The sequence below is a fragment of the Cyprinus carpio genome, chromosome A25 (assembly GCF_018340385.1).
Source record: "Cyprinus carpio isolate SPL01 chromosome A25, ASM1834038v1, whole genome shotgun sequence".
In the NCBI taxonomy this organism is placed as follows: Eukaryota; Metazoa; Chordata; class Actinopteri; order Cypriniformes; family Cyprinidae; genus Cyprinus; species Cyprinus carpio.
This window is the reverse complement of record NC_056596.1, coordinates 13172575-13186534: the sequence shown is the minus strand read 5'-3', so window position 1 is coordinate 13186534 and position 13960 is coordinate 13172575. Positions and strand designations below refer to the sequence as shown.

General features: G+C 36.0%; 2 protein-coding genes across 5 annotated transcripts in view; one reads left to right on the top strand and one right to left on the bottom strand.

Annotated features, from left to right (window-relative positions):
• The window catches only part of LOC109069958 (talin-2), a 136864-nt gene extending 129990 nt beyond the window's left edge, over window positions 1-6874 (bottom strand). For 2 of the 3 annotated variants that reach the window (XM_042715592.1, XM_042715594.1), the window contains exon 1: window positions 6740-6874. The gene's annotated coding sequence lies outside the window, so the exon portion shown is untranslated. Of the gene's footprint in view, window positions 1-5785; window positions 6197-6739 lie in introns of those variants that run through there. The other variant, XM_042715593.1, reaches the window with a different exon arrangement.
• LOC109095041 (C2 calcium-dependent domain-containing protein 4C-like) lies at window positions 6243-13683 on the top strand. Of its 2 annotated transcripts, none has more exons than XM_042715596.1 (3): window positions 6243-6379; window positions 11875-12004; window positions 12139-13683. In XM_042715596.1, exon 3 carries the CDS (start codon window positions 12170-12172, stop codon window positions 13541-13543), a length of 1374 nt encoding a protein of 457 aa, XP_042571530.1. In that variant the 5' UTR covers window positions 6243-6379; window positions 11875-12004; window positions 12139-12169; the 3' UTR covers window positions 13544-13683. The 2 variants fall into 2 exon arrangements, with proteins under 2 accessions (XP_042571530.1, XP_042571529.1); XM_042715595.1 differs by having other exon boundaries at window positions 6256-6379; window positions 11731-12004.
• Window positions 13684-13960: the final 277 nt, after the last annotated feature.

Genomic DNA, 13960 nt, shown 5'->3' with positions numbered 1-13960 from the left:
CACCGGGAACAAAAGATACAGCACTACATTTCTTCCTTTTATCTGCTGGCCTGTGAATGAAAAAAGAGCTCATTTCAACTGCTCAAACAAACCATAGTCAACACTGATCCTTGCAATAAAAATTATTGAAGAGGCTCATAAATTACCTTTGTGTTAAAGACAACATGATTCACAATGAATATAACTTGTCTTGGTTAAAGTTGTTAAAAAAGTAAGTTAGGTCCACTTGTATTTTCTGTTGTCTTTAAAGAGAGATTTCACTCAATTCTGTAATCATTTACCCACCCTCACTACTCACCCTTTGGCCATTCCAAACCTATATGTCTTTCTTTTTGCTGTGGAACACAAAATATTTTAAAGGATCTTTCAAGTGTTTTTTCATCCATTCAGTGAAATCAATCAAAGATTCTGTTATTAAAAGGTACCCTGGGAAAGTGGGGGAAAACAGCATGGACAAGTATGATGTTTCCTGGGTAACATAGCTTATCAATGGGATGGAGAACCCAAAGGTTTAACTAAAATTAAACCGTAAAGCCATAAAAAACACCCACAGGTTCACGTTCATTTCTAGACGAACTCTACACTGATTTTCACCACTGACAATGAGCCATGAACTTTTTGTCTCCTGGTCCATCAACAAAACATTTCCTGAGGAATTCCAACCAGGCCTGTTATTCTTGGAGATGAAACAACTGCAACAACAGAAAGAGGGAAAGCACTTGCTACCTGATTCGCCGAGGGAAAGGGGGAGTCTGTCTAGTTAATAAAAGACAGCTTATCGTTTAGGGCTCTTGAATCGTGTTAAAGGCAAGTTACCAGCTATTAAAATGAATAACATTAAACTGAGCGAACATTACCCGGTTAGACTAACTTGCAAGAAGCTTTATCTCTCCATTCATTGTGTGTATAATGACTAGGCTGATTGTGCAGAAAACACAAAGCTTTATCAGATCAGCACGGCTCAGTTCAGAACTCTTTATGTTTTGATTGAGCTGTCTTAATACGGTAAAAAAAAATTTACTAAACCAAGACACATCAAACGAAACCGATACTAAACCAAGCAAATCAACCACAGCTCATTAAGATGCGAACTAATTACTCAGAATCAATTCCATAAGTGAAGTAAATACATTTTTTTTCCACTTACACCTAATGAACCATATGCAATAAACATAATAATCAAGAGCCTCAGAAATCAGCTACACAAATCGTCACCCAACAGAAACCATTTTAAAATGTTCAGTTTGGCTGCCAACTATGTCGGTCTACCACCAGTATTTTTCCAGTGTCCCAAAGAACATTATGATCCTATGGAATACTTAAGCAGGAATTTTGGAAATCTCTTTTTGAGAATTTGGGAGTTACATTAGATTTATTCATCCCAAAACCTATATCTCACCTAATTGTTTTTTATTTTATAACACAGGCTAAAAGGCAATATTTTGCAGAATGATCAAGCTGCTCTTTTCAATATAAAAGTAAACTGGGACCAGTGACCGTCAATATCCATGAAGTACAAAAATAGCATAAAACTATTCTTGTGACTCATGAATTATTTGTTCTGAAGCAATACAACAGTGGAAGCGCGTAATACTAACTTACTCAAAAACATCCCAAATATGGGCATCACAATCAGTCATGAAACATGCGAGAAGCAACATCAAAGTAGGATTCTGATGACCAAACTTTTGAAATTACAACAATACAAATATCGCATATATACAATAAAAACCAAGCAAGCAAACAAACACAGCAAGTAGCCTAATATTATAAAAGTTTATTTAAATTAGCATATGATTCCATTTTGGGTTAACTATACAATAACTACAAATAGATGATTGATCTTAATCCTGGACTGATATCCTTTACCATATGGCATATTGTTAGGATATCACACCATCAGTAGCACCTTGCTAATGCCCAAGTACTATACAGGCCTATTTTAGAGTATTACTTTAATCTTAAAATGCTTATAGCCAGATTAGCCAACCATCCATAACATTCAAAACAATGATCTCTTGCCTTTTCACTATTTCAGTTTTGGAGCACAGCCCAAATATCCCAAGACATAATGGCCCAATGTAATCCAAAGCCATTTGATAATGATCCCCCCTTGACAGCAGGTCTGTGATCCAGCTAAACACACACACACACATTCAGAAAGCATTATTTTAATTGCGCTCTCTCTGTGAAAATACATTGGGAGAATCTACAAGAGGTAAGCTGCTATGACTCACATAAATTACCCAATCATATTACCTCATACCAGCTTCAAAGAAGTTTAGAATGAAGTTGGTTGCTGCTCCAGGTTTTTACAGCATCTTGAAAGTGCTGCTTTCAGTGTACTTTGTCTCAATCAATCAATACATTATTAATGGGGCGCCACAGAATTCGTTAGTCAGATTAAAGCATTCATGCAACAGTTCTCTGAGCTCCTATCTGATCTTGAATAACGCCCACTACATGAATCAAACCATCATTTCTAACATTCAGAAAGCTCTATTTACTGAATTGCCAATAATTTAAAGCATGAGGTCACCAGGAGTATGAAACGTATTGAGCAATAAGCAAAACTGCTTTGAGATTGTGCTTTTCTAACAAGAAACATGAGGAATCCTAATACTAGGGATGCCCAAAACATAATATTTTTAAAATCGACAAGTTGGTAGGCTGTTTTGTATAATTATGGTGGTGTTAGTCTGTTTGGACTTTGGTCAACCACAATGGTGACATGTATAGCGACACCTTATGGATATGCAGTAGTAGCAATTCTTTAACGGAGACAAACTTAAAGATGCATTTTCTAAGAGTATAGTGTAAACTGTCTAAATTGCAGCTAGCTTGATAGCTAACATGCTAAATTCAACCACTCCGTTGTTGGCCTATTTCACGTACCACCAGCACAGAAATTGTGGCATCTTGTATGAAATATTTCTTTTTATTTGTTCCTTGGATCATCAAGAGTCAAAGCCAGCCTTCCTGACATGAATTTACATTTTCAGCTGATTGTTTCTTCCTCCATTTCATTCTCGTTCTGTCCTCTATGTGTGGTGTCACTTGGTGCCATGGATTTTATCAGATGTAGCTGGCAAGCAAAAAGCTGTATCCCAGATTGTGACACTTAGAAGGAGAGCTAATTATAACCTCAGATATGGGATATACAGCCAAAGCAAAGCAGGTGTTAGCTGTATTTTCTCCTTCCCGATGATATGAAAACAATTTTTGTAAAGTTTCATAACTTGAATAAGATTTCAGTTTAATGCAAAGAGCATGGCCCTCTATAATTTCAAGCATTTCATACAATTCACTTGGCAAATGGACCAGTTTTTGAAAACCAACAGCAAGAATATGGATGTGATTGAACAATTTATACACAAATCACCCATTCGATGTGGTCATACAAGCAATTCTGAGAGATATAAATAATAGGAAACTTGTTTTTTCCAAGATACATTGATGCTCACTACATCTTTACATCCCCCAGCTGAAAACAAGAGCCTGAACATAATCAATACACATAATGAGCAATAACCTTTACCATCAAGCTCTCTGTCCATTAATCATGCATTTTAATTCCCATCGTGCCCTTTCAACACAAAAACACACATCCTTTTTCTTGTGTCAGGTCAAGTTAGAGTACCAGAGGCCTTTCCCCCAGTCAGACTTCATGAATCAGAACGATGCAACCAAATTAGACTGTTTAAAGGAATAATGTTCATGCATGAATTGATATTAAAATAATGGCTGATACTGATAGGACAATGATTATTTTCATGTTATGGCCAACATTTAAATTATTTCTTCATTTTGTATGAATAAAGTAAAAATAAAATGTGAAAAACTTAATTTGAAAAGCTATGTACTGTATGCATAATTATATACATTTTGAGATTTTCTAAAGATTACATTAATTATCAGTGTTAGCTTATTAAATTATAAGTGTTAGATGATGCAAAGGTATTCTAAATGTAAAAGTAGGAGAAATGAGCATGAACAATTAAAAAAAAATCTGTTCAAATCTGATAATCAATCTGAATAAATATTGCATCCATTATTACTTAGAAATTATATATCAATCATAAGTCATAAACATCGATTATACAAGATTATATAAAATTCCATAAAAATTCATGTGTCTCCTTAAGAACAAAATATAATATTCAAAGTTCAGCAGCTTGACCTCATATGACTGTGACGAGGTCCAGCGCATACAGAAACATTCCTTTTTCCTGTCAAACAGCAGTGCTAATTTCCTTTTCCTTGCAGCAGTGACGGCAGCCTCCCTCAGTGCATCATCTGACACAGATTCAAAAAATTGCAATGCAATTTATGCTAAATTAATGCAAAAGTTAATGCATTTTTGGTCAACACAAACTTAATCGTTTTTAATAAAGCAACTAAGCTTGTAAAAACAAAGGGCATGATTGATTGACAATGCTAATAGATTGTTAAAACTAGGTCAAAGTGCATATTATTTGTGTCACAGTCACACTGCACATGCCATCCTGCCTCACGCAGCTCCGCTCATGTGCACGTGATAGCGGTGAAAAAGAAATGAAATGCACTTTTAATTATTCGGATTACATTTAAACTGTATTGATCGCACCAAATGATCAAATCCAAATCTATTGATCTGGCTTAAACTGATTATGCCAAATAGGAAAACATGATCATCTTTGCTAGTTCAGTCTCTTACATACTAATATTCACCGCTCTAACATAACGCACATTCATTCATTGTGGCCTGTCATGTCTTTGAAGTACAGTACGGATTCCAAGGGGAGGAAAACACAGATTTCTTCAAACAGCCTGAGCTGCCTTATATGGATATGACTTCCACACAGTCCATATATACATTTATATGTGATTACCATAAGACAATAATCCATTTCAGGCTATTAACCGTCGAGAAGACTACCATTAAAGTGCATACAGCGTGTGATGCTTTGATATTGCTTGCTGAAAAACTGAGGTGCGTGTAGCTCTAAAGCAAACATGAATACATTATGTTGTAGGCAAGAATGCATTGTGTAGTCAGGGTTCAATGCATCATCCCGTGATAGATTTGTTACCTGCCTAGCTTTCCTTAGCTTATCACAATAATGTTTGTTATAGTGCTCTTGCAATCAAGCAGCTATTGGACTAATATGACAGTTTAATATAACGGCAGGTACTCTACAATTAATCTACAAATTACCAAGAGCCATGTTCTTGATACAACAGTACAGCTTCAAGACACGCATTCCATCACGGATATTACATAAAAAAATTTAATATTTAAAAAATCCTACCAAATTCATCATGCATGTAGTCTTTTTTTAATTCAACATGGCTGCTCGAAGCAGATGAAATATCAAGGGCGTGGCTTATTTTGCTAAAAAGAAAATAAAAAAAATCTTGAAATATTTTGAAATGTACATATATGATCATAGCTACACTGAGTTAAGTTGGAATTCATTTTTCTGTATTTTATTAAGTTTTATTAATAATGTTATTTATTGTTATTTCATTTGTTCACTTTGCTTTAAGTTTAGTTTAAATGAAGTTTAGAGAAAAAAATGTGCAAAAAGTGTAAAGATTAAAATAGATTAAACTACATAAATAGACGAATAAACTAAATAAAATCAAACAGTACAGTACTATAGTGAGTAGAACTAAAATAGATCGATAAAATAAAAAACTGAACTATATAAATAAGTTCATAGAAAACATTAAACTAGATTTGTGTGCTTATATTTTATTAGTAAGCCTAACATTTAGTTTATTCACTATTTAAGAAACTTACCTTTCGCCCAATAAGTCAAATTCTGGATTCCCTCCAAAATGCTCTTACCCAATCAGATCGCTCATTAGTTTTCAACTCATTAGGAATCGAACGTGTTCGAATCAAAAGGTTCTGTTCAACGAATCAGTGAGTAGTTTACTCGGATTACTGCGACTCGGTCATGTTCTAGGAAAACGAAATGAAATCGAACGGAACGTTTGACTAACGTACTACTCTTAGTATTCACGTGATGTACAGTAAATATATGGCATAAATAATAACAACAATATGCTATTCTATTTCAAAGTCAATCACGGTTCTGGGTTCAGTAGGTCGCTGAGTTGTAGACACGAGAGGCGCTCGGACCGATTCGTTCAGATCAGTTTTGTGAACCGGTTCATTGAAAAGATCCGAATAAAATAGGGTTCGTTCACATCGCATCGCTACATTTAAATCATTTGCAAACAGCTTGCGTTGGCACATCGCATGTAAATAGGCCGTATATCATTTCCAAAGATATCCATCCATCATCTGGGAGAGAGATACGCGACCCCGTTCCTCGATGTCAATACCGACCCAAAATCAGCGTGACTTCCTACAATATATCCAGAAAAGGTAAAACTGTGTCAAGCAACTCCACATCCACTGAGAATAGCTAAAATTGTCCTTACGAGAATAACATATTTAAAAATGTCAACAGGCGAAATTATGACAGATTATCAATATGCACGGTCAATCCACTCTCATGCGAGAAAGAATAAATTACTGGCTTCAAATTCACTGACAGACTGCAGAATTCAAACATCACGCCGCACGAGACTCAACACCGCCCATTCATTCGGCTCCATCATAACATGTCCACCATAAATCAGCACCAAAGCGGCTTGAACTCCGAGCGAAAGAGAAACTACACGTGCGATGCCTCAAAACGGTTCATTTGCAAATAAGAAAAAGGGAATTATCAGGATTTCTTACCTGAAAGGCAGCACGCGCTCTCGTGCGCGAGAGATGATTGAGTTGATTTAGAGGCAGCGCGAGCTAAGCTGCGGTCCTGCCTCTGGAACACGAAGCCCCGCCCCTCTTGTTACGAGGGTCCCCCATCGAGGCGATAGGATGTTGAGATAAATCCTTCATCTGAAGTGCGATTATCGAACGATTCGTTGCCTACTATGAGTGTTACACACCCAGATATTAAACTGCTGGCGTACGCGCGCGCAACTAAACCTGGACCTTTAAATGTGCATAGTGAAGAAGCAGAAATTATTGGCAATATAGTGGACAAAACCAAGATGTGAAAATTAGTGTGGTGTGTGTGTGTACAAATTAATGACTGTTACATTTAAAAAAAAAATTACACTATGTACAAAAATGTTTACAAAATATATTAACTGTCTGTACATTTTGAAACTGTGAAAATAATGCAAAATATCTTCCATTTCTGTTTTCAGCAGATGCTGATATTCCCAGAAAGGCCAAATATCAGCACATCAGCACATCTGCACTGAATATATATTATAAATTCAATTAAAATATATAATAAATATTTTATACATAAAATTTGTATATAAAATGTACAGTGCAATTTATTGATAAAATTTTATTTATAAAATATATATATATATATATATATATATATATATATATATATATATATATATATATATATATATATATATATATATATATAGTTTTTGCTAATATTTTAAACAATATTTACACAAACAAATAAATAAATAAAAGAGAGAGTCTACGCTCTAATTTAGAACTGTGGAAATAATGCAAAAATAATTTCCATTTCTGTTTTTAGCAGATCCAGACATTCTCAGAATGGCCAAAAATCAGACAAATATCATTCTATCTGCAATAAAATTATTTTGAAACAATTTTCACTCAGATTTTTTTTTTTTTTTTTTTTTTTTTTTGCTAATAATTACATAGAAATTTTGAAGTTTTTTTTTTTTTTTTTTTTTTTTTGCAATTAATTATATATTTAATATTTGCTTTATAAATAAATAAAAAATCATGTTTTTACAGTGTGTACTAATCAAAATGTGAATTACTGATATACATATGGGAAGTCGGAACATATGGGAACTGATATTGTGAAGAGAGTAAAAAGGGTTGTGAGTTCGAGTCTCGGGCCGGCAGGAATTGTTTGTGCAAACAGTTCTCTCTCCACCTCAATACCATACTTAGGTGCCCTTGAGCAAGGCATCGAACCCCCAAATCCCCGGGCGCCGCAGCATAAAAAATGCCCACCTGCTCCGGGTGTGTGTTCACAGTGTGTGTGTGTACTTCGGATGGGTTAAATGCAGAGCACGAATTCTGAGTATGGGTCACCATACTTGTCTGAATGTCACGTCACTTTCATATATATCATATACAGTATTACATATTGCGTGTTATTACCTACTGATACCTTTTTTTTTTTTTTTTTGATGTCTCCATTACTGAGGCTAGTTATGTCTGAGAAAATATACATTGTGTCAGTCTGAGATAATGTACTCTCATATGCATAATATTTCACTTAACATTTGAGTGTTGCTTTTACAACTTAAATGTAGAAAATAGGCTAGGAGTCTCACTTTCAGAGAGATGCTCTGGTTCAGTATGTTAGTGATACTCAGAGAGTGCTGTCATCAAACATTTATAGGCCGGTCCCTGAAGACTTCACAGATGTCTGTCTGCAGTCTGTCTTGTACATAGTGTGACCTTTATTGCAGCGACCGGTCTGGGATGTTATGAAGTATGTAGTGAGTATTTCTCCTGAAGCGTATGCTCACATATAAGCTCTGATTTGGTTTCTGTTGGTCTTTGTGTGTATGTGTGTGTGTGTGTGTGCGCGCCCGCTGTAGCTCATCTGGAACTGTGGCTGTAACTGATAGTGTTGTCGTGGTGATGGAGCTTGAACTGCTGCTTGTGTACATGATGAATATGCAAGCACTGCTAATGAGGCTAATAGAGCAGAAAATTAGATGTCTTATTAGAGGTTATGTACTGTCAAATGCAAAAAAAGAAAGAATTAAAAGGTGTGTGAGCAGTACTCGCAGATGGACCAAAGGAAAACACCAAGAACTCTATTTTTACAACACTGCCCACCAGCATCCCATATATATCTGCATCTGTTGCTGAATCAATACTTTGTTTTATAATTGTTTTTATTAATTTATTTGTTCATTGTATTTGTATTTTGTGTTCTACTATATTTTTAATGTATAATCTTTGCCATGATATATATATATATATATATATATATATATATATATATATATATATATATATATATATATATATATATATATATATATATATATTAGGGCTGTCAAATGATTAATCAAGATTAATCACATCCAAAATAAAAGTTTTGTTTACATAATATATGTGTGTATACTGTGTATATTTATTATGTATATATAAATACACACAAATGCATGTATATATTTAAGAAGAATATGTTATGTTTATATATTAAATATATTTATATATAATATAAAATATAAGAATATAAATATATAAATGTATATACATGTAAATATTTTCTAAATATATAATTTATGTGTGTGTATTTATATATACATAATAAATATACCCTGTACACATACATATATTATGTAAACAAAACTTTTATTTTGGATGTGATTAATCGTGGTTAATCATTTGACAGCCCTAATATATATATATATATATATATATATATATATATATATATATATATATATATATATATATATATATATATATATATAGTAGCCTACTATGTAAATTACAGATCAGATAGATCTAGATATCTACCATAACCTAACATATATTGTGGATTAACCAAAACAAGGGAAATGTAACTGAAACAGTCATCAGCACAGTCAGCTTACCTTCATGCCCCTGTGACCTCAAACTGTCATTTAATGGATAAGCTTTGGACACCATAACTGACAGGATGCTATCCTCTAGTGTTCACACTGAACACTGCAGGTTTCAAGCCTGGCCCTGTTTTCCATGCTTTATATAAATACATGCTTAGAGGCCCTCTTTTCCTTTAATGGGTTATGGGTTGTTTTTGAAGCAGTATGGGGAAACAGTTCTCAGGGTGGTATTCAGAGGTCGCATGTAAAGGTGACCCTAAAACACATGATGTTCATTACATGGTGACCCTTGATAATCATTAAAACCAGCTGCTGCTCGCAGGCAAGGGACCCATTTGATAGAAGAAAAACAGGAGGAACTGTGTATGGTGTGTGGTGTGCAAAAATCTTCACTTTTCTCAGAAGTATGATGTGATCTAATTACAGTGGTTGCAATAATGCACTGTATTTCAATCAGATTTCCTTAAAAAAAAAAAAATCATAAAATATTTTTGTTATATTAGATTTGTATTATGTGCACTCTGTATTTATTTTAGTTAAAAAAGAACATTGCAGTTAAATAAAAAATTGTATTCTTTCCTTCCTATTTTCAATTTAAAAAAAAAATCTTAGGTAAAATAACTTTAATTTAAGATTAGCCACAAAGATTAGCAATTTTGTTGATGCACGAAAATCGATTCATTTGAATAATTAGTTAGTTAAATTAGCTTAAAGTTGGCCATTTGTGGCTATTTGGCCTAATGCAGTGCTGTCTTCACTTAAAGTGCACTAATTTTATGAAAAGCCACCAAACTGGTCTGGGATCAGCAGAGGGGGACCTCTGCTGTGGTATATCACACAATCCTATTTATGTGGCAAATATTTCCTGAACAGCTGTTCATAATCTCTAAATGACTTCTAAGTGCTGTTTTAAAAACTTTTATCAGCATTGAATCCCTTGTTTACTTCATGCTTTCCAAACATTAAACTGCTGTTGAGGCATTAAATATTACTCATTGTGATCACAACAGTTCTTAGAAACCATCAGGAAGGCATCACCACACTCTCCACCTCTCTGGTTCTCTAAGGTTACTGCAATACCCCCCTTGAACTTTGACCATGAGTTAACAGTCAACAAAGACATAAATACGAAGCATGACGTCTTAGACAGCTGTAGTTTGAGAGATTTAAATCAGCTAGGCCTATGTGAAGGTACATAACCTAATGCTACTCTGCACACGTTTTATCAAAGCAAATATTTAGGAAATGTCTGTTGGAATAAGATTGATATGATATTACAGAGACGTGTGAATATTAGAGAACAATATGGCAAATCCAACATACTAATTTTGCAACAACTTACTAATTTTCCTGCCACAAGAGGGCATCGTTGAAATGTCTGTTTTTGTTATGCCCTTCAACATCTTGCCAAGATAGCGTTCTTCTAAATTTCTGTATATAATTTCATGATCTTATGCAGTATCGGGTCATTAAGCATAATTATTGTGAGATTGTGCATGTAAACATTTATTTTGAGGCTGAAAAAATGAAATAAAGAGTGTTGACAACTAGCATGTCTGCTATTCTTTGCTTTATAAATGTTTCTGTTGTTTCAGCATGTGGACTAACCAACAGTTCAGCCAATATTAATATCTCTATGAAATAAATATCAAAATAGCTAAAACATTTAATTCTAAATGATTTGTCTTACACCAATCATTCAATCAGCATGCCCCTTTTCATTAGAGTTTTATAGGATGTAACTAGGGTGCCTAGGTTGTGAATGAGTGTATGTAAGCTCAGTAAATTTGCTTTAGACCTTTATATTTGCTGACCCAGATACTTCAAAGGCTGTATTCCGTCATTAGTATATCCAGTATTGTGATCTTTGCATCAAAAAAGCCAGAGGCCTTTGGATTTGCATCATTTTAAATGATCATTAACCTATAACCCACATCTAATATCACAATTCTCACACAGAGTAATGGAAAGTCAAACACACAAATGCCTTTGTTTTATCAACCAAATGTGTTAGATTTCATTGCAATTTGCTTATCAGACTGGCCTTTAGCTTTGCCAGCGTTGGGTTGCTTAGATTAAAGTAGTGTGACTTGTGAGTTTCTATAGGAACCAGTAGCCTTGAAAGAAGGACAGCCCTCTCTCACCACTCGAGGGTGTGTTCGAATAGCCCTTCTCCCCGCCCACAGTGCTGTTCTGTATAAAAGGCCAAGAGCCTTTCACATGAATCACAAAGACAAGCTTGTCTAACAGGAGAGAGTGTGAGCCTGCTGGTTAGAGAGTCTCAGCTATCACCCTGAAGACCCTGTTTAATGCAGTGTATGGATCAAAGCCCTTTCTGAACAGACGCTCAAGACCTCCACTGGAGAACCAGGTACACAAGGTAAGCAGCATTCAAAATGTTTTAGCTACAGGACACAAACTTTTTAATTTTTAATTACTGCACAATTTTGGAATAAAACTATGTGGACCAGTACTTGTGCAGACTTATAACTGCAGAACCTTTCACTTTTTCAGAGTTTCTACTCTGAGTCCAAACAGAATTCCCATGTGGGTTGTAGAGAAGATCCGAGTGTCCGTCGAAAGGACCAACCTGCCACTTCCCATAACGGAATACAGCTTCAAAATCGGAGACATCATGTTTGGAGACAAGTCGTCCATTGACAAAGCCAAGAAAGTCTTGCTGTGTCCAAACATCATTACCCCGGACACTATCCCAGAGTTCTGCATTCCCCGCAAGATTTCAGCTCCATTGGAGGGCAAGAGTTTGGAGCAGGGGAGGCTGGCTCCATGTATCCGAGTGTTTCCATGTGAGAATGGAAGTCCAAAGAGAGAGGTCATTGTCAAAGAGCTTCCCAATAACCATATAATCCAAGTGGAGAGTGTTGATGATGGGCCATTTGACAATGCCTGTAGTGATGAGGAAACCACCAATGCTGATCCTCAAAGCCAGGCTGCACTTTCCCTGCCCCACTTAGCTAAAGCTCAAACCTGCTATGGCTTTTGCACCTTGCTGGAAAGTCCCCACACTAGGAGAAAGGAGTCCCTCTTCCACAACGACCCTAACTCGAATGGAATCCCCTTGATTCCTCACCGGAGTAGATCGAGAACTTGCTCCAAATCTTCCCTGACGTCTTCCCCCATCTTGCCATCTTCATCCTCCACTTCTTCCTTCAGCCTGAACACTATTACTTCCAGACTTTCTCCAAAAGGCTTCGCCCTGCACCGACAGGGAACTCTGGATAGCGATACTACTTCCTCGGCAGAATCCTCCCCTTTCAGTTCTCCTCTCCTAAACAGATGCCCACAAAAACCTTCTCTCCTGAAAGCACTTAACCATGAGAAACTACTCTACCGCAACCTCCGGAAGGTTGCCATGTCCAGAAACAATTCTCTGTCAACGGATGAGGGTAGCTCCACAGACAACAGCCCCTGCATTATGAGGAGAGCATCTGAAGGCCTTGTTGAACCTCTCCCATGTGGGTTCAGCTTGGCACCTCCAGCTATCTTCCCCATGGACTTGGTTCTGCACCGGGAGAGGGTGATGAAGGAGAATTTGGTGCCTGTAGGAAGGGATGGGACCTTGCGCCTTTCGGCAGAGTACTGCCCTGAAAACCAGAGACTGCGGGTCCGCCTCATAAGTGCAGAAGGCCTGTACGCTCTGTCGGTGGACTCTAAAAGCATTAACTGCAGCGTCAGCCTCTCTCTCATGCCTGGAAAAGTCCAGAAGCAGCGCAGCACTGTCATTAGGAAGAGCCGCAATCCAATATTTAATGAGGACTTTTTCTTTGACAGTATATCGGAGGATGATCTCTGCCAGAGGTCGCTTCGATTCAAAGTTGTTAACAAGATGTCCACCATGAAAAGAGACTATATTCTGGGCAACTGTGATCTTCCTCTTACTAGAATTGTCACATTATAAATCCAACTGATCCAAATTGCTTAATTTATTGTGTGGGAGTGTGTGCATGCATGTATTTGTATGTATTATGTAAAGTGTTATTTATTGCCAAATCTGTTTATCTGCCAAAGACTTCTATTTTTATTAAATGACAAAAACTATATCAGTCTTGTGGTCTTTTGTTCTAGACGGAAGGATAATAATAAGTATTCGGTCAACAAAAAATCTTTTATTCATGAGAACAGCTGTGACTGAATCAAAGCACCGCAGTCTTAAAAGCTTCCGTAATGGCCTCCGTTTTTTTCCGTGTTTCGTCTTGAGCGGCTTGATTGCCACTTCACTCTGACACGTAGCTGTTTACATGTAACAAGATTTTTAAACACAATATACAAATTGATTAAATTGATAGAGAAAACACTAAACAACTGCTCTTGCGGC